Below are 21,300 nucleotides of genomic sequence, written 5' to 3'. Positions count from 1 at the left end.
GTTCCCTATTGGCAAGCAGTGATGTTCCTTTTGTTTCCTATTGGGCTTCCTGGGTTTTCTATTGTTCTCTCTTGGCAAGCAGCTTAGTATCACCCACGCTAGGGTGCATGGAAATGAAGTGAAGGTGGGGCTTCCCTGGCAAGGATATATTCCTGGTCATGAGTAGACAGTCAGCTTTACAAACCAGGGTTGCTCAACTTCAGCCCTCCTGCAGATGTTGGCACTCCCACAATCCCTGGCTATTGATCACTGTGGCTGAGGATTATGGGAGTTGTAGTCCAAAAACAGTTGGGGGGCCAAAGTTGAGCAGGCCTGGAAAAGACCCTCAATGTTTGGCAACAATGAAGTGTGAGGTCTACTCATAACCAAGAATGCAAGGTGTTCTCAGAAGGAAGGTTGGTGGTCTGCTCACAAGTAAGGGCATAGGATGCACGTGTGAGTAGTAATGAGGTCTACTCATGTGTAAAGGTACATGGAGCCTCATTTCTAAGGCAGCATAATATACTGCTGTAGAAGTATATGGAGTGAATGGAGACTCATTTCTAAAGCAGCATAATATGCAAGACTCTACAAAGTCTTTACAGCTTGTGTTTCTTGGCAAAATACAAAGTGCAGGTTATTACCTTTAAAGTCCTGAATTTCTCAGGTCCTCCGGATTACCTTAGAGCAGGGTTTCTCAACGTGTGGGTCCCCAGATGTTATTGGACTTCAACTCCCATAATCCCCAGCCCCAGCGGCCTTTGGTTGGGAATTATGGGAGCTGAAGTCCAATTACATCTGGGGACCCACACGCTGAGAATCCCTGCCTTAGAGAGTGCCTTCTTCTGTATGATCTCCACCACATGTTGAGGTCACCTGGAGAGGTCCGTCTCCAGTTACCAGTGGTGCATCTGGTGGTGGTGACCCGGAACCAGGTCTTTTCTGAGGCTGCTCCTGGGCTATGGAATGCACTCCCAGCAGAAGTCTGTACTTTGGGCTCATTGCTGGCCTTCAAGAGAGTCCTAAAAACATATTTTTGTTTGATCTAGCCTTCCAAGGTTTTTAAATTGTTCTTAAATGTTTTAAACTGGTTTTAAATTTGTTTTATATAGTTTTAAGCCAGTTGTTTTAAATGGTTGTTTTTTGTTTTTTGTTGTACACCGCCCAGAGCTTTTGGATAAGGTGGTATAGAAATGTAATAAATAAATATGTCACAGAAATTAAGATGGGCACCTTAACTTGGAATTTCCATGCTTTTTAGAAATGCATGAAAATGGAAAGCCATCTTACCTCTCATCATAAACAAAGATTTTTAGATGACTGAATTTACAGGCTTTTTGAAAAGGAGAATCTGATGGGAAACTGTGGGAAAGGGAAGCTTAACAGTAGCTCTTACCCATGCTGGCTAAGTGGAGCCTCCATATTCAGAGGCAGTTTATCTCTGTTGTAAGAAGTTCATATTCTTTCTCTTTTCTTTTACATTTCTATCTTGCTCTTCCTCCAAGGAGCCCAGACTGGTGCACACGGTTTAAGTTTATCCTCGCAATCCTGTGAGGTAGGTTAGGCTGAGAGATACATGACAGGCCAGAATCACCCAGTGCGTTTCATGGCTGAATGGGGATTTGAACTGGGATCTCCCCAGTCCTAATCCAACACTCTAACCACAACACCACACTGGCTCAAAGGGAGCCTGGCAGAACTGTGTGTGTCCTTGCAAGGGCCTCTGCCATCTGGCTGCAGCCTTCCTTCCAAGTCCATTTGCCACCTCACCCCACCTTGCATGCCCTGACAAGGCCCCTGGCTGCTGCCTCAGTGGAAGGAGGAAATAAAAGCTCACGACACTTTATCAAGCATCTACATTCAGAACTAGGAAATCATTCCCAGGATTTGCAACTCCCAGCTCTGCATTCAGAACCCTCCGTGGGCAAAATCAACATTAAGTGCCTTTTGTTGATTTTACCCTGTTATTATGGGGACTGCAGAGGCTAATAATTCAAGAAATTCTGACCCAGTGACGTTCTCACTGTATCTGCAAGCTATATTATTTCCGTTTGACAACTACAATTGTAACCGTTCTGGCAAGTAAGCAAAAATGTGTTGACGTCACAAGAAGAATCCTGGAGGTGGAGGGCAGCGGAAGCAGCCTCTTGTCCATTCTGTCTCTAACAAAATTGTCCTGACCACAAGCTGCTGTGAAAAAGCCATTTTCCTCCTTCTCATTATTATGCATTTCCCTACCCTGCCCCCTGCCGGATTCTGGCCAAGAAGAGAGTTACACTCACACAAGCTAACCTCTAGGGGCATCCACACAGTCTGGAGAGAGGAGGAGAGAAGCAGAGTAAACATATCGAGGCTCGCTTCCACTGGAGCTCCTTCCAAAAGGGGGAAATATTTTTAATCGCACCAATTTACAGGGTTGTTTCCGAAGAGAACGGCTTCATTGGAGGTGAGTCGTCATGCTGGCCGCTCCTTGTACCATGAGGGTGAAGGGAGGAGAGAGATGCGTGTTAATTCTGAAGCAGCTTTAGGGAAACAAGCCAGGAGGGAGGGAGCCCATCGGTGACAACCAGTAAGAATGAACAACCACTGAACATGGTTTGGGCTAATATGCTTCCCGGACCTAAACAACAACTGCGAGAGCTGCTCCTTCCACAGAGGAACTTGAAAAGCTATTTAGGAGCTTGTTTTTCACATTGCTTCTCAGACGGAACCGCCTAACACACATGCTTCTGTTTTGAGTCTCGGTCTCCTTTCACTGTTTCCTAAGCGTGCTCTGTCAAATCACCCCCCTTCTTGCCATGGCTTAATAAGTGTATATGCTTTGGACCGTTGGGTGTCATCCTGTGGGTTGTGTCCCAGCCTAAGGAGCACAAGAACAAGTGGGAGGAGGAGAGAGGTCTCAGCTAGCAATACATTGGAGAAAAAGGAGAAAGGGAGAATGTACACCTTAGGTTTAGACATAATGGTGTCTTCTGTGAGAACAAGCCTTGGTAAGCCATGGGCTCCTGCACTCTGCCATCCCCCCCCCCCCTTTCATGTAGAAAGGAGGCGAGTGAAAACTTGCACTTTTGGTTGGAAATAAACTACAGTTCCATGCAGGGGCATAGCAAGGTTGGAGTGGGCCCAGACACAAGATTTTAAAATGGGCACCCCCTCACTGAAGTCTATCTATCTATCTATCTATCATCTCCTATGTGCCACAATAGAATATCATCCTAAATTATTTTTTTAAAGGCTTTGTAAATTGTGGACGATGCAAGTCTTTTAATGGTGCTAGAGAAAGACATGCTGTTCTGGTAGCTCCAGGTCTTAACACTCACATCAATTTCGGAGGATGAATACAACTGAAGGAAGCCCAGGCGGGTGCGTGGCTGGGGGGGGGTCAGTCATGTGACTTGCCTCTGGGGGGCCCCCAAGGCAGTGGGCCCGCAGCTGGGGGAGTCAGTCATGTGACTTGCCTCTGGGGGCCCCCCAAGGCAGTGCCCACCCAGACAACTGTCTCCCCTTGCCCTATTATAGTTACGCCCCTGGTTCCATGTCCTATTGTGGCCCCATTTGCATCTAACACCACACCGGAGTTGAATGGGGCAGAGGTTGGACTCTGTGTACGCCCAGACGTGTGAAACCATGCACTCTATGGCATTACTCATGAGATGAACCCTCTGGGGGAGGGATGTGAGAAAGATAACAGGCAGAATTGTTAATAATGTATGACAATGCCCCTTCTCCCAAGGACCACTCTCTTATGTGAGTGAAAGGCCATGGAGACATGCATGGGGGCTAGACGCCACCCAGCCTGGTTGCTCAACAGAAGCAAGATGTGGGGACCCTCAGCAACATCTTTCCCTGTCGTGGTGACTGCCATGATGAAGTAGTCCAAGGAGTCCCTCTGCCGATCCGGTCATCCATTGGCATATATCCATGTTTGGTTTTTCCCGGTACAGCAACCCTACTTTCCTAGGATCACTGATAATCAGGGCTCCCCTCTCCTGCAATTCCCCCACAGCAACTGATCTACATACTCTGCAACACCAGCCCAAACCCAGGAAATTTGGATGAGAGTAAAGATCTATCCCTGGTCCCGGTGTTTCCCTAATCTGCCCACCCAGACACCCGGACACATGGAGCAGCCACTACTCATTGGACGTATGAAGGGGTTGGCTGGAGAGGAGGGGGTCATGGTGTACAAGTTCTATTATTTACCAGAGAGAACAGGGGCCCCACCCTGGGGGGGGGCTTTATTTGGATCACCCAACTAACGAGAGCCCAGTCCAATGGAGGCCTGTAGCTTACTGAGCCTCTGGTCCTCCCCAGTGGACTGGCCCTCTCATGAGAAGGCTAATCCCCAGCCGGCAAGGGGGCAGGAGTGTGCCTGGGTGTTCCTGGACTGCTTTGCCAGGGTCTGTCATTGCAAGAGCATCCTTGGTCACAGTGGACCAGACCTCAGGATCCTTTGCCCTCCCTCATATACATATTCCTTCCTAGGAAATCATCATGATCCCTTCCTGGAGTAACAGAAAAATAGTGCCTCTCAGCATCCCTCCGTTGCCTGAAATTGTGCTTTTGTGAGACTGTTTTGGTCTGGACCTCTTACGAGACTAGTGGTTCAATTGCTGTCAGGAGAAGGGCTTAAATGCCCTTTCCCTGATGAGGGCAGGTGGTCCATTCCAAAAAGGACCGCTCACACTTGGCATGCCACCTTGAAGATCGTAGCCAATGGCTGCCACCCTGCAGACATTCTGATACCTTGCCTGTAGTCTGGCAAAGCGAACACTATGGAGCTTGCTGAGATATGGCCTTGGCAGACCAGAAAGAGGGAGTGGCTCCCCTGCCCTGAAACTGGAGGTTGCTAGGCTACAGTTGGATGATCATCTGGCGGTTCATGGTTTCAAAAATTAAGCTCGGGTTTGAAATCGAGCCATGATTTGCCATTTACATGTGAATTTGGCCACTAACTCAGGGGACTGACACCATGGTTTGATTCTGGTTTGTTTGACCTAGTTTAATTCAAACCAGAGCTCTGGGTTGGTATATAATACCCCAAACAATACTGTTTACAATACTGTTGTAATTACTGTTTACCCCAAACCAAAAGCAAGAGTTTTCACTTTCCTCCTCTCAGTCACAAAAAAGAGCAGAAAGAAGGGGAAGCACACAGGCTTGTGGCTCTCCAAGACTTAGTTTTTGTAGTGGGAAACCACACGTACCTGTTATATCTGAACCCAGCCACATATAAACATGGATCCCATGTTTGGCGGGGACGGGGAGTTAAATGTTGATCCTGGATCTGAAAATTCAGTAGAAAATTCTGTTGATCCTGGATCTATTTTCTCCAAAGTAGGTTTTATTGTTTCCAATGGAATTGAATTCCAATCTGTTACATTGATGATTGGAGCACTGAAGTCCCTTGCTTGGAGGCTTCCTAGAGACATCTGGTGGGCCGCTGTGGGAAACAGGATCCTGAACTAGGTAGGCCTAGTTGGGCCTGATCCAACAAGTCTGTTCTTATGTGATACTCCTTTCCATCCTTCCTGTCGGTTTTGCACCATTTCCCCCTTTCTTCCAGTCTCTGGGCTGGTTCAGACAATACTGCATAGTTCAACTATAGTATATACTATAGAGAGGCACCCCAACACACACAATATTGGGTGAAAGTGCACCACAGGGGACAGCATGACAGGTAAGGAGAGAAACATGCATACCTAGACTTCTCCCACACTCGTTTATGCTGGCCTATTTGGAGTATTGTCCAAACGAGCCCTCTTTTTCCTTAGACATCTCTCTTGTTATGATTTCTTCCACTTCCTTAATAATTTGATGTTTTCCCTCTACTCCCTTGGCAATAGAACATCAGAGACACGATCTAGAATTTAAATTGCCTCCATACATTTTCCTAATGTACTCCAGTTTTGTCAGATTTTGAGACGATCTGTCAAAAGACCCACAATAGGGGCTCATTTACACTACTCACTACTGCCCATTATTACCACGGAAAAGTTCTTTCCAAGTGGGTGGGAGATGCTGTGGAGAGTAATGGTTCAATGCCTCTTGCACATGAACCATCTTTGTAAAATTTAGTATTAACAAAATTAAAAGTACCAAGTGTTTGTCAAGTATCCCAGTAGTTTTCCAGTCATTGCCCAGAATATTGGAAGGCAGGAACAATTTTTCTACTAGCTTAATTATTGGGTTGGATGCTATCTGCACATTTCTTTTAACTCTCCATAAGTCAAAAGGCAACATACTTAAATAAAGTTGAAAAAGCATGGAAACAGGATATCCCTTAGGAGACCAAACTGCTGCCCCATTGCTGCAGCATTGGTCTTGTGGGGCTCTTGGGGCAGCTGGTGCTGACATGCAAATGCTTCATGCATTTAAAGTAATGCATATAGTACAACATGAGGCATTTAAGCATTGCCCACGAGCACAATTTGCCCACACAAGGAAGGGGTTTGGGGCAGCAAAAGTGTGTGATGAGACCTGTAAATCAGACCTCTAAGGGGTTATTCAAACGTATCTTTTCTTTAATCACCTTACCCACCCAAGGGTCTGTTTGCTAGGTCAGCACTAGTGATGTCCTATAACATCAGTGTCCTTCAGTCAGTGAAACTGAAGGAAGAGCACAAAGGACCTTTGGGAGTGAATTAGTGACTAGTGAAGGAGATATTTTCATTAGAAATCTGAGCTCCAGCTGTTAGTGCTTCTTCAATGCCTCTTCTGCACAGTTTGCAGAACTTTGCTGTTTTTCTTTCCTGTCCTGATGCTCTTGTGCAATAAATTAAGTGTAAACCTCTGAACCCATAGACATCTCTTCTAATGTTACAACATTGCAACAAATTGAGTAATCCATGTATGACATGAAGCAATCAGCTGCAATTATTTTTCTTGATGTTTTATGGCAAAACATAATGTCAATGGAAGTTCAGAGAATGATTCCAGATAATGTTCTTGGGTCCCACAGAAAGTTCCAGTCATCATTCTTGGCCCACATTTGAGAGGAGGAGGAGCTTTTGTGCTTATACAAACAGGGCATAACTGACGGGCCTTCCATTCCTGGAACTAGATTTTGTTTGAAAGAATATGGCAACAGGAAAAGGGCCAGAAACTGGGTGGGACCTTAGAAGACATTAAACTTCAGCCTCTGCTAAGTAGCTGGTTTCAAACAACAAGCACAAAAGAAGTAGTTGCTCTTGCTGCTGTGGGTGGGAGATAGGGCTCTCTCACTGTTTAAGCTGCTTTTGCTTATTTTATCAGGTGGGTGGAGAGAAAGGAAGATTTTCATAACTCTTGTCTGCTAAACACACTTGGAAGTGACTGCCATGGAGTCATAGCAGAAGAGCCTCCAAACAGTATCTGCTTAATCAACATAAGGGTGTACAGCTATTTAAGTTTATTTATTTATCTAACAATGCCACTGCCTTTCAAGTACAATATTTCATGAGGTGGCTTACAAAAAGCTAGAAACATAAATCAGGTGAATTGAGACAACACAACAAATTAAGACAATAAAGCAGGTGAGAGTTCTGAAAGCTGCAGCGGACAGAAACAAACAACAAAAAAGCCAAGCAGAAAATTTTAACAGCTTCTCAAGAGAGGAGAACCTTTAAAGTGTTTTTTTTAACTACCACAGGGACGCAGCCTGGGCTGACAATGACAGAACAGAGCAGAGAAACAGACTACATCTGTTTACCTAGACAGATAGCCTGTGAAATACAAACAGGGCCTTCTCACAAGTGGCTTCCTTTCTCCTGGAGTTCGACAGCCCCCACTGAGAAGGCATGTTACATACTTCTGCATGTGTGAGTGAGAGGACACATATGTCAGGCCAGAGGTCAAGAAATGTTCACCAGCCAGACAAATGTTTTACTCATTGAGCTATATTGGTGCATTATTCGCCAGGAATTTTTTTGTTTGTCAGGCATCATTTTTCACTCACCACAGACAAGTAACTAGTGGATTTCCTAAGCCCTATGTCAGGCCATGACAAATTTTCTTGGATTTGTCAAAATCCTAAACAAAGATTCAGGAGCCAGACAAGGTAGGTACACTTCACAAAGTTATCAGACTTAATGATGGGCATTATGGTGGCGGGAGGGAGTAAATAGGCTTCTCTTTATCCCCTTTACAAGTAACAGACTTAGAACAGAAGCAGGGCTACCTGGATAAATATTTTTAAAAACAAAGAACTGTACCTCCAATTATCCTAATCTAGGTGCCATGTAAATTTCTATGTGCTCCCTGGAGCCTGGGATTTGTCAAGCCTCGTATATGGGCATTTCTTGCATATATGAGAAAAGAGTGGGAGGGGAGAATTTCGACGACATCTGTGGGTGGGGTCTACCTCCCCCTCATTCTGCTCTTCCCCTGATAACTATGCATGGAACTTCTATTCTCTACAGAAATGTCCACCACTGTGACAGAATGTGGGAATGTAAGAATCATCACACAAATGATCAAGCAAGGAGATCCACAAGGATCAGAAGCAGCCATTGTGCCTGGGGCTACCACCATCATATCACAGCCCATGTCAGCGCAGATCAAAAGCGTCAAGAATACACTGCCCAAAGCATTTGGGGTGAGGCCTTGTTGACTTGTCAAGTGTAATAGACCCAAATCCTGTGTATAGTCTCTGGCTCATAGAACTTCATTCAGGGGTATCAACAAGTTTCTGTGGGCCTGTTTGGTTCAAAGTCAAACCAGCTTCGAACCAGGGTGGATAGGTTTGGTTTTGGTTTTGGTTTTAAAAAAAACAAACCCACACACACTAGTTCGGTTCAGATTCAAACCCAATTCAAACCAGTTCTAAGAGGTTCTACATAGAGTATAATGGGAACTCAAACTGGCCCATTATTCCCTATGGGCACCACAAATTGGGTCTGGGGGCATGGCAGGTTGTGCCAGAACTCCCCCCAGGCAGCCCCAAGTCAGTGGGGTTTACAGGGTTTTTTCCAGGAATTTTTTAGCTCTGGCCTCTCTTAACAGTCTTATCTCAGAGTGAATTCTCTGGTTTGTATATAATATTATGAAAAGCTCTTCAGAAGGGATGCCGGGGGGGGGGGGTGTTCTGGCACAACCTGCTGTGCCACCAGACCCACTTTGAGGTGCCTAGGCACCCCACAAAGTGGGGGAATGGGCCACCTCCAACCCCCAACAATGGAGGGGGTGCATTCACATATTGGCCAGATTTCCCCAGTCGGGGAGCACTCCACACACTGCATTGGGCCAGTGCATTCTGCAGCAGCTCGGTCATGCTACACTTTCACGGCTGCCTTTCAAGTTGCACAGCAGCCCCAGAAAGTCCCTTATTTCAGTGGAGAACTGCCCGTCATGACTGTATCCAGCTTGGTGGACCATGTTGCATGGCTCTTCTAATCCACCCTTATCCAGTTGACAATATTAATTGGTACATCTAGCACTTTACTATGCATAAACTTGGAGTTGGGGAAATGGCAGAATAAATTGTACAGAATGTGGTGGGATCTGTGAGGATGCTAACTGTCATGTGTGATGATGGGGCAATGGAGAGGAGCCATGGCTCAGTGTAGCCCACATGCTTTGCATGCAGGAGGTTCTAGGTTCAATTTCGGGCATCTCCAGGTAGGACTGGGAAAGACCACTGCCCAAAACCTTGGAGAGGTGCTGCTGGTCTGTGTGGATATTAACGTAAGTGGACCTTATACTAAGTAAGGCAGCTTCATATGAGGGTCCTGTGACTGATGTAAACAACCTCAGCAACTCCATCTCCAACAGCAAGTGGATAAGGCAAGCTGGTGATGGGAATGACATGCTGATGCTTCAGCCACCCCAGAATAGTGATCCAGAACCTCTTTCTGCTTCCTCTCCAGGCTGTACAAATTGTATTGGGAACCATACAGATAAGCTTTGGCACAGCCCTGGCAATAGCACAAAAGGACTTGCAAAGCCTCACTGTGAAGAGTGGGGTCTACTTCTGGATTGGGATCCTGGTAAGCCACATCTGCCTTCAAGAGACTTGGAAGCTCATCCATCAGTCCATATAAGCAAGCTGAGCTCAAAGAGGCTACTTTGGGCGACTGTTCTGGGTACAGGCATAGCTATAGAGGCCAGGACACAGGAAGGCTCTTCACATGAGCAGCCCTACCAGACTATCCCTCATGTGAAGTGCCAGGATCAAGGCCGATGCCGGTGTTGCCCTGCCAGGTAGCCTAAGTTTTTACCTTGGGCTATTACCTAGGTAGAGGGGTGCAAGCAGTCCCTTCTACCCAGGTGTGTGTGTGTGTATGGGCTGCAGGCAGCCCAGGCACACACACAGAGCTGGGTGGCAAGAGAGCCTAGCTGAGGGGGATTATCTCAATGCATCAGGCTCCTGGCATTGCAGAAGTAGCTCCTGGCGCGGTGCATTGCGGGATGCTGGAGGACCTCTCCTCTGGCTCTGCTGCTCAGTGTGGCACAGCTCTTGTGTCCTGCGAGCAACAGAGCCTTCAAACTGAATTTTGATCATGTGCGGGGAGGCAGGTAGGAGCCTGCCTCCTCTCCAGCCCCCCCCCCCCCGCACCAGCGTTTTTGGTCATGTGAACAACCTTAGGGAAAACCCTCAACAAGGCAACTAGAGGTCATGCCTAAGGCAGGGATGCAGATCCCTGAATATTTGAGGAGTTCCTCCTCTCTTTTTACTGAACTCCCCTCTGCCAATCCTAATAACCCACATTCCCCGCATTTCAAAAGCATCTTTCCTTTCCTCCCAAGAACATTTAAGCAAGGAGTTGCTCCTCAAGCTTTCTCACTGTCTACACCCCTGGCCTAGAGCCCTGCCTGAATGTACAAAATGCCTGTGTTGTGAAGCAATACTGCCCAACAGATAAAGGTAAAATGTGCCGCCGAGTTGGTGTCGACTCCTGACAACCACAGAGCCCTGTGGTTGTCTTTGGTAGAATACAGAAGGGGTTTACCATTGCCTCCTCCCGCGCAGTATGAGATGATGCCTTTCAGCATCTTCCTATCACTGCTGCCCAATATAGGTGTTTCCCATCGTCTGGGAAACATACCAGTGGGGATTCGAACCAGCAACCTCTGGCTGGCTAGTCAAGTCATTTCCCGCTGCACCTTTAGGTGGCTGCCCAATAGTTACTTGCACGTTTTTCACAGATGTTGAAGCGCTTGCATAGTACACATTTTCTTCCCTCCATAGAAATTATCTCTGTTTATTCAAACATTATTAAATTCAGTTGGTGGGTCTTGACTTATCATAAGGAAACTTCTGATTTAAAGTAAATTGTGAACTGGGAACAGTTTTTTAAGAATGCCTAGAAAGTGTATTCTTTTCTGAACCTCAGTCTGACTCATTATTCATACTCATCATGGAAGGAAACAATAGTATCCTATGCATGTTTTCTTGGAAATAAGTTCATTGTGCTCAATGAGACTTCCTTCCAGGTAAGTATATAAAGGATTTTAACCCATTGACTGTTCTTCATTTTTCCTCTCTTGGGTAGCTCCTGGTCTCTGGATCCCTCTTGGTAGAAATGGAGAAAAGACAACACATGTTACTGGTGAATATTCTTCCATATACATTTATTCAGAGGAAAGCCAAAGTGGGCATAATATGGCCAGAGTTAGTGCCAACACTTGATCAGGGTATTTGTTAGACTGTACATCCATATAAAGAAAAGAGAACTTTTCAGTGTCTGATCCAATGTTCATCAGGGTCTGAAGAAGGAGGAGGCTTAAATAAAGAAAGGTTTTATACTGAAGGGAAGGTAAAGGAACTGATGAGGAAGGAGGATATTTACAATGGCTAAATAAAGCAACTAACATGCAATCTCATGTTGTGATCTGAGGGCAGGTATCTTTTCAGAGGTTAAGCCATCTTAATAATTCATTAATTGGTTAAATCATCAGGTCTACACTTGGAGATTAATTCACTCCAATTAAAAGACCCACTTCTGGGGACAATGGCTGATATCCTGACTTAATTTACTAGAGGAAATTCAACTGAAATTCAGTAGTCCTTTAGTAATTCCCCCTAGGTAGTAATACTGAGAAATATAGTCAGGATGTCACCACTCACCTTAGTCAAGGGAAGGCAATATGCCATGTGGATCTTGCCACCCAAGTCTAGAACAAGGGGGATGTCCTCCATCCAGCATTCAGGGGTGCGTGCCTAGACCTCTTGCACTTCCAGAGAAATCAGTGTTGCAAGTTCTGAGATTGTGTTTGTTTGTTTTGTTTATCGTATTTCTGTACCACCTGACATGTGCATCCCTAGGCAGTGTACATAAGTTAAAATACAACAAATATAAAAACAGAATAAAATGATTAAAACAATTATGATATAAAACCAATTAAAAGCCTGAGCAAAACATGCTTAAAGGTCTTTTTTTTTTTAATGGCCAGAGTTGGAGAAACTCTGATTTTAACAGGGAGTGCATTCCAGATCCCCAGAACAACCACAGAGAAGGCCCAGTCCCAAGGAGCCACCAAATGAGCTGGTGGTAGCTGTAACCGGACCTCCCCAGATGATCTTAACAGGCAGGAGGGTTCATGACAAAGGAGGAGTGCTCTTAAATACCCTGGTCCCAAGCCATTAATTATTTATTATTATTTATTATTATTTATTTGATTTCTATACTGCCCTTCCAAAAATGGTGCAGGCCAATTTACACAGAGAAATAACAAATAAATAAGATGGATCCCTGTCCCCAAAGGGCTCACAATCTAAAAGAAACATAAGATAGACACCAGCAGCAGTCACTGGGGGTACTGTGTTGGGTGTGGATAAAGCCAGTTACTCTCCCCCTGTTAAATAAAGAGAATCACCACGTGCCTCTTTGCCCAGTTAGCAGGGGTTTATAGGGCTTGATAGGTAATTATCAGCACTCTGTATTTTGCTCGGAAACATAGCAGCAGCCAGTGCAGTTCTTTTAAGATCAGTGTTATATGAGCCCTTTGAGTTGCCCCAGAGACCAGTCTGGCTGCTGCATTCTGTACCAGTTGTAGTTTCTGGACTACATACAAAGCCAGTCCCACATAGAGTGCTTTACAGTCGTCACGCCTGGAGGTTACCAGCATATGTATCACTATTTTAAGGTCATTTTCCTCCAGAAATTGATGTAGCTGATGTATCAGCTAAAGCTGACAAAAAGCACCCATGTTGTTGCCTCAACCTGAAAGACCAGAGAGAGATTTGGATACTGGAGAACTCCCAAGCTATGTACTTCTTGTTTCTGGGGGAGTGCAACCCCATCCCAAACAGGCAAATCTAAACCATCTCTCGAGTTCTGCCCCCCCACCCCAGTCAGTACCTCAGTCTTATTTGGATTCAATTTCAGTTCGTTATCCCTTATCCAGCTCATTAGCACCTCCAGGGCACTTTCCAGACTAGACCCTACAACGGGGTCATGACGTATCTGGGAAGTGTGCTTCCACACTTCCTGCGTCGTGACACCATTCCTTACGCGGACAGCAGGGTGCCGTTCACATTTCCAGTGCCTTCTTGTGAATTTAATTGCTGCGATATAGAGCAAAGACATTGTATATCTGGTGTGGAAAAGTTGCTGTTTTTTCGGGTTGTTAGTTGCTGCGAGACTGCTCCTCCTGCTGTTTACGTTCCGAATGCAGCTTGCCCAAATGGAGGCATTTTGCTGCTGATGAGCAGGTAGTCTGGAAAGTGCCCAGGCAGGCATTTAGGGAAGCTATGCCATTACCTGATGAAGGTGATATGGAGATATAGATTTGGGTGTCATCAGCATATTGATAACACCCTGTTCCAAATCTGATGATCTCTCCCATCGGTTTCATTGGATGTTAAAAAGCACTGGGGACAATATGGACCTTTGTGGAACCCCATACTATACACAGTGCATGGCTTCCAGAGACTTGGAAATGAAATTATGGAAGTTGGATCATGTTTATTTTGTTTGTTTGATGTATTTATAGGCGAAAATTAGTTTCTATATCAACTTACTAGTCTCTGTGGCAGCACTGGTTGCCATCATCCTCCATGGTATTGAGATTAATCAAGAAGTTAAAAAAGGAGACCTATGTGCCAAGTATCCATCTCATGAGTCAAGTTATTTTCATTGTTCCAATCTTGGTCAGGTAAGCTTTTCCTTTGTCTCTATGTGCATATGCAATCCATAATACTTCACTTTTCCCCCCTGATGTGTTTAACCCTTGTCCTATATTATGGGGTAAATTCTGTCCCTGGGTATGTAAATGTAGCGTAACCATGCACCAACCACTGCACTCCCAGCTATGCCCTTGCATAACATTGTTACTTGCTTGGTAAACAACATGTCCAAAAGTATGACCATTCACCAGTTCTAATATTTTTTTATCATAAATAAAAATATGATACAATATAGGAAACCACCCCAAACTGCTTTGACTGTTTCCAGTGGAGTGGTCTCCATCCCAGTCCAAAGTTAAGTCGCTTGGGAGGAAACCACCCCAGACTGCAATGACTATTGCCATTGGGGGGAGTATGGCCATTCCCAATCAATTTTAAGTCAATTGGGAGAAGGAATTAAGTTCTGTTCCTCTTTGGAAGCTCAATTGACCTTGCAAGGTGATCGTGTCTGACTCATAGTCTGAGGCACTGCACAGTTCTGTGCTCCCTAATTTGGGCAAATGAAACTAGCCCCTCCAAGAATGTAGGATCCAGCAGCTGAATGCACATCTAAAGAGAGACTGCAGGGACACAACTTGAGCTCACACGCTGCTCTCCCAGTCCCTCTAGGGGAGGCATAATGTCAATGGTTCTTTGGATTTGAAGTTCTATCCCTCCCCCATCTTTCCACCTTGTATCTGTCCAGCTGCTGTAAGTTAAGACTGTCCTCCTTACACACACTGTTGTCAAGTGTGTGTCTGTCATAGAATAGGAAAGAAAAGAACTTGAGGTGGGAAGCTAAGACTCCCTTGTAGTCTCTCTTATTTTCAGGATTTGCCTGAAAAGGGTCTTCCTAAACTACTTCTTCCAACGAACAGGAATAGAACATTGCTCAGGCTAAATTGATCCTTAATCATTGGGCTTCAACACAGAGACTCTCTTGACGGTGCAGAATAGAAATGACAATGCTTTACTCTTACATCACAAAGATGCAATGTAAAATTAATAATCCAACATAGGAAACTGCCTTATAGTGGTCACACCATTGGTCCATCTAGCTGAGTATGGTAGCAGCTTCTTGAAGGTTTCAGGCAGGAGTCTTTCTCAGCCCTATCTTGGAGATGCCAGGGAGGGAATCTGGGACCTTAGGAGAGGTGAGCTGGTCTTGTGGAAGCAAGCATGACTTGTCCCCTTGGCTAAGCAGGGTCCACCCTGGTTGCAGATGAATGGGAGACTAGAAGTGTGAGCCCTGTAAGACATTCCCCTCAGGGGATGTGGCCACTCTAGGGAGAGCAGAAGGTTCCAAGTTGCCTCCCTGGCTTCTCCAAGATAGGGCTGAAGGAGATTCCTGCCTGCAACCTTGGAGAAGCTGCTGCCAGTCTGTGCAGACAATACTGAGCTAGATAGACCAAGGGTCTGACTCATTATATGGCAGCTTCCTATGTTTTTTTATTTATTTATTTGATTTGTATACCGCACTTCCAAAATGGCTCAGGGCGGTTTCCAATTAAAACAAACCACTAAAACAGTAAAGAGCTAAAACAAATTTTAAAACAACATAATTAACAATTTAAAAACATTTTAAAACAACAATTACAGTGATTAAATACCCCGAAATCGGGTTTTGAATTTTCAAGTAGACCAAATATTTTTTTAAAGCCCAAGTTTAGGAAGCCAAGAAAGCTTGGGTGAAAAGATGGGTTTTGAGGTCTTTTTTGAAAATTGCCAGAGATGGGGAGAATCGTATCTCAGCACGGAGCGTATTCCACAATCTCGGGGCAGCAACCAAGAAGGCCCATCTCTGTGTAGCCACCAGACAGGTCGGCAGCAACTGGAGACGGACCTCCTCAGATGACCTCAATGGGCAGTGGGGCTCATAATGAAGAAGACGCTCTCTTAGATACCCAGGGCCTAAGCCATTTAGGGCTTTGTAAGTTATGACTAGCACTTTGTATTTTGTCCGGAAACCTATTGGCAGCCTGTGTAACTCCATCAGTAAAGGAGTAACATGGTCTCTCTGAGATGACCCAGAGACCAACCTGGCTGCCGTGTTCTGAACCAACTGAAGTTTACGGACTACATACAAAGGTAGCCCCACGTAGAGCGCATTACAAAAGTCATCAAGTCTGGAGGTTACCAACAAATGTACCACAGTTTTGAGGTCATTGATCTCAAGAAAAGGGCGCAGCTGGCATATCAGCCGAAGCTGATAGAAAGCACCCCTGGCCACCGCCTCAACCTGAGAAACCAGGGAGAGGTGTGAATCCAGAAGTACTCCCAGACTACAAACCTATTCCTTTTGGGGAAGTGTGACCCCATCTAGAACAGGCAGATCAAAATTGTCTCTAGAGTTCTGACCCTGCACAATAAGTACCTCCATCTTATCTGGATTCAGCTTAGTATGGAGCCTTGAGGAACACCATACTTAAGCTCAGATTTTGAAGACCAACAGACTCCAATAGACACCATCTGGAATCTATCCAAAAGGTAGGAGCAAAACCACTGTAGAACAATGCCTCCCACCCCCAACCCCCTCAGACGTTCCAGGATACCATGGTCGATACGATAGTATCAAAAGCTGCCGAGAGATCCAAAAGGACCAACAGAGTCACATTTCCTCTGTCAATTGCCAATTGGAGATCATCCATCAGGCTGACCAAAGCAGTCTCCACCCCATAGCCCACCCAAAACCCAGTTTGAAATGGGTCTAGATAATCAGTTTCCTCCAAGACCACCTGGAGCTGAGAGGCCACCACCCTCTCAATTACCTTACCCAGCCATGGGAGGTTGGAAACAGGCCTATAATTGCTCAACTCTGAGGGATCTAATACAGGCTTCTTTAGAAGAGGTCTAATGATTGCCTCCTTAAGACAAGGAGGCATCCTGCCCTCCCTCAGAGAAGCGTTTATGATTTTCACCATGCTGTTTGCAACAACCTCCCTGCTAGATCAAACAAACCATGTTGGACAAGGGTCAAGAGAACAAGTGGTAGGCCTCACCACTCCAAGCAGCTTGTCCACATCCTCAGGAGTCACAAACTGAAACCGATCCAGTTGAATCACATAAGAGGAGTCGTTTGGCACCTCCAGCTCAGACATCAAATTAATTGTGGAGTCTCCATCTAGGTCAGCCCGAATCCGAGAGATTTTATCTGTGAAAAACTCTTTAAACACATCACAGTGGGTAACCGATGACTCCAAATTCTGGTTCAAGGGAACGGGGGCAGATACTAATCCCTCACAACCCTGAACAACTCTACTGGATGTGAACTCGCAGAGACAATACGGGCAGAAAAGAACTGCCTCTTTGCCGCACGTATTGCCTGAGCATAGATCTTTAGATGTGCTCTGTGTCGCAATCTGTCAGATTTGAGTCGAGTCTTCCTCCACTTGCACTCCAGTCGCCTACCTTGCCACTTCTGCCCCCGTAGATCTTCTGTATACTAAGGGGCCAAATTTGAAGCAGGTCGGAGGGGATGCTTGGGAGCAATCATGTCTACTATGTTCCTATGCTCCTATTACCTTCTACATGATCTCAAAAGACTTCAGTCCAGATCATTGAATCAGTTAGAGCATGGAAAGGAGCTGCTCTTGAACACTGAATCCTGTATTCCCTAGCTATTGATTATGATAGTTCTTCCAGTTCTGGAGTTCCAACAGGGCACATTTCCAGTAGCAGGGCCAGTGGTAATCATGTTGGTGTTTTTTTGCCTTTATCTACAGACACTCGCATATGGTTTGAACTCAGTGTTCATCATCCTTTCAGTCCTTGAAATCTCCATAGCTGTCGCTACCCTGGTGATTGTATCCAAATCTAGAAAACAGCAGCTCTATAGCCAGATGGTGAGAATGTAACTCTTCTTTTTTTCCCCCCTTGTACCTGTGCTGATGATGCCCCCAGTCCTAAAGCAACTTCCTTCCTTCCTTCCTCCCTCCCTCCCTCCCTCCCTTCCTCCCTCCCTCATCTGTCCAAACCATCAGTGGCAAGACAAGCACAAGTTTAGCAGCAGCTCTAAGGATGCTCTCTCTTGCTTCCTTGGTTTTGAGAATGTGACTTCAAGCTCTGTCTTGCTCCCTGCAGAGTTGTAGATTTTGTGGGAACAGAATCTGGTCTTGGTATATGTGATATCACTTCCAAGTCCTTTGAGAATCCCAATTTCCCCCTCTGCTGCCCCTTCAGAGGTCCCCAGTACTCTCCTAGAGGAGCTGATCCCTACATGTTTCTTATAATGTTGGAGAAAGACAACAGGGCACTTTCCAGACTAGATGCTCATCATCAGCAAAATGCCTCCTTTTGGGCAAGTCGCATTTGGGATGTAAACAGCAGGGGGAGCAGTCTCGCAGCAACTAACAACCCGATAAAACAGCAACTTTTCCACACTGGATATACAACGTCCTTGCTCTATATCACAGCGATTAGATTCGCAACAAGGCACTGGAAATGTGAATGGCACTCTGCTGTTTGCGTAAGGACTGCGGTGTCATGACACAGGAAGTGTGGAAGCACACTTCCAAGATTCATCCTGACCCCGTTGTAGTGTCTAGTCTGGGAAGAGCCCAGTTGTGTCTGAGCAGAAGTGGGAGTAAAGCCTGTAGAAAATAATTGCTAATTTTAGTGTTCTGTTGTGTGTGTTTTCCAGGCATCATGATAGGAAATATCTCCACATTCCTGTCACACCACTAGCAGCAGTACTAGGCATGCACCTAGAGGTTTTCCTCGCTTGAAGCTATATATCTGCAAACCTCTTACAATCTCTTGACCTTCTCAAGCTGGACAACAGGCACTGCAAAGAAGAAGTCAACTCTGGATCTTGATGGTCTTTTGGATACTGTTCTTCTCTATCTCTCTTCCTAAAGAACAAACTCTAGTTCAGTAGATTTGTCCTGTGAACTTCGCTTCCTCCAACCATCCTGAAGTAGGAAAGAGAGGTGTTTCTCTCCTCATATTTGTGTTATCAAGAAAGAGCACATCTTTACCTATTGTGAAGGTTTACCTGTTGACCTCTTTTATAGGGATGTGCACGAACTGTGGTTCGCACATAGTTTGGGAGTGGGGCCCAGGAGCTTTAAGAAAGAGGAGACAGGTCCTTATCTTCTCTCCCCCGCCCCATGCAGCTTCCTGCTGGGGCGGTGCGCATCCCTAGAAGCTTGTACAGACACCATGTGCGTTCTGACACTGTGCGCGGCTTCTAGGGACATGCATCTCCCCAGCAGGAAGCTGCATGGGGTGGTGGAGAGACGGTAAGGACCTGTCTCCTCTTTCTTAAAGCTCCCAGGCCCACTCCAAAAATGTGCTCAAACTGCAGTTTGAGCACATCCCTCCTCTCTTACCTGTCCCTGGGAAACAATGCCATTGATCTTTAAACTCTCCTCTTATAACTGGTGGACCCAAACCAACCAGTCCTGTGGCTTTTAGGGCCTCTTCCAGCATTTGACTTTCATTCATATAGGTGTTTTTGAATTATCCCTGGGGTGAAGTACACTTAAAACACACAATTAGAAATCCATGTGATTATTATTATTATTAACACATAATTCTGAAAGCACTTAGGAAGCTGCTTGTGGATCTTTCTAGGGGGAAATCAATATGGATTTTTCAGTGATCACGTAGTGTGTACAACTCCAGAGGATTGGTACCTCTTAAGCATGATCATGGACATCAGAACCTCAACCAGTTTGTAACCAGAAGATGAAGGCAGATTACAAAGTCTTCCTTTGCCCAGTAAAAACCATGCCCATTCTGCATCTTGCCCCAGTACTCTACATGAAAGAAAGCAATGTTCAGGCTCAGTCACACAATCAGACATTTAGATGGGCGTTTGTTACATATTACCTTTTTGCCTCCCCTGGGAGTTATTCACACATGCCTTCATGCCGTGGGATATCTGAAGAGCGAATCTGTTTTGCAGCAGATTCACAAGATGTTTAATTCAGGAGATTGAATGGACAGTTCACACAGGGTCAGCTCCTCTCCGCAATCCTTGGCAGATCTTTTTCTTGTGTGTTCCCACTGGCTTATTCTACATTTTTCATCCAAACAATCACAAATCACATCAGAGAGGAAGAGAGTGAGAGCTTTGTTGCTGTTGTTAGTTCGACAGCTAAGAATGGAAGAATAAAAAATATATATATATATACCGGGGTGTGTGTGTGTGTATATATATGGAGAGTGGTGCTACTCAAAATACAAAGAAAAAAGTTACCACCCAATACAAGAAATATACAAATGAATGAAACTTCTTAAATCATTTCATTAATATAAGTCACTTATTATACATGAATCACTTAAGTCACTTATTATAGTAAAACACTGAATATACATGAATCACTTGACCAGGTTTCGCGATAAGCCTTTGTTTCTCAACGAGCTTCCTCAGAAGTGAAATTGTTATGTCCCAAACGTGATAAACTTTACATCCTCCCTGGTGTATGGAGTTCTTCAAAGTATCCTTCAAAAAACGTTTCTTCAACTCCTCCAAAGAGAGTGTAGGTTGTATCAACATTCATAGATTTCTCCAAGGGAGTTAGAGTCCTTCTAAATTCAAAACACAAACCATACATAAAAGAAAACATTTGCAAAACATGAGAGAAAAACATATACAACATACTGAAATTTAGGGGTGTGCACGAACGGTCACACTGCGTGTGACGTAGGCGGCACGCACACAGCGGCGACAGGCGTGCGCGCGCCACCACTCGCGCATGCATGCTGCTATTACGGAGACTAACAAACGACGACAGGGGCAGGGGCGGCAGTGAGGAACGCTGCCGCCCCCAAAACTTCGCTTTAAACTACAGTGCCGGAGGGGGAAGAGCGGCGGGAGGGGTAAGTTCTACCCCCCCGCCCTTAAAGGTAGACCCCCCCCCTCGGTGCTGGTCCGGACCATGCACATCCCTACTGAAATTCATATGTTAACATCAAAGATAATCACCCAAAAGGTGCAACAGTTCACAAACTGCAGCCCAAGCTGACACCCAGTCTTATCAAGCCTGCTTGGATGAACTGACCAAGCTATCTTACTACAGCTTTATAACACTCTCAATCATTCTCAGCTGCTGAAACTCCTAATCAGCCACTATCTGGCACTCTTCATGCTTAATTAGGGCACCACAATTACAAAAAACAAGATCAGTCTAAATTTGTGTTTAAACCATAAGGTGACAGGGAATTTAATCTGTGTATATAAAACGATTATTGTCTGCTTAACCATCTTACTGCATCAACGTTACAGTATC

At 45.2% G+C, this 21,300-nt stretch overlaps 1 protein-coding gene across 1 annotated transcript; it reads left to right on the top strand.

The window, feature by feature from the left end:
* The first annotated feature begins 2,268 nt into the window (after positions 1-2,268).
* MS4A15 (membrane spanning 4-domains A15) lies at positions 2,269-20,199 on the top strand. Its single transcript, XM_053305117.1, has 7 exons — positions 2,269-2,425; positions 8,379-8,554; positions 9,825-9,944; positions 11,451-11,507; positions 13,894-14,055; positions 17,788-17,907; positions 18,705-20,199. The coding sequence occupies exons 2-7, from the start codon at positions 8,381-8,383 to the stop codon at positions 18,711-18,713; spliced, it is 642 nt and encodes a 213-aa protein (XP_053161092.1). The 5' UTR covers positions 2,269-2,425; positions 8,379-8,380; the 3' UTR covers positions 18,714-20,199.
* Positions 20,200-21,300: the final 1,101 nt, after the last annotated feature.

This window comes from Hemicordylus capensis, chromosome 1, assembly GCF_027244095.1.
Source record: "Hemicordylus capensis ecotype Gifberg chromosome 1, rHemCap1.1.pri, whole genome shotgun sequence".
NCBI classification, from domain to species: domain Eukaryota; kingdom Metazoa; phylum Chordata; class Lepidosauria; order Squamata; family Cordylidae; genus Hemicordylus; species Hemicordylus capensis.
This window is presented reverse-complemented; position numbering and strand designations above follow the sequence as displayed.

Bases quoted from the DNA above. Each gene is read 5' to 3' on its own strand.
- MS4A15 (XM_053305117.1), top strand. From the start codon at position 8,381: ATGTCCACCACTGTGACAGAATGTGGGAATGTAAGAATCATCACACAA. The intron at 11,508-13,893 runs GTGAATATTCTT...ATGTATTTATAG, and splicing joins AAAGACAACACATGTTACTG to GCGAAAATTAGTTTCTATAT. The intron at 14,056-17,787 runs GTAAGCTTTTCC...CTTTATCTACAG, and splicing joins ATTGTTCCAATCTTGGTCAG to ACACTCGCATATGGTTTGAA.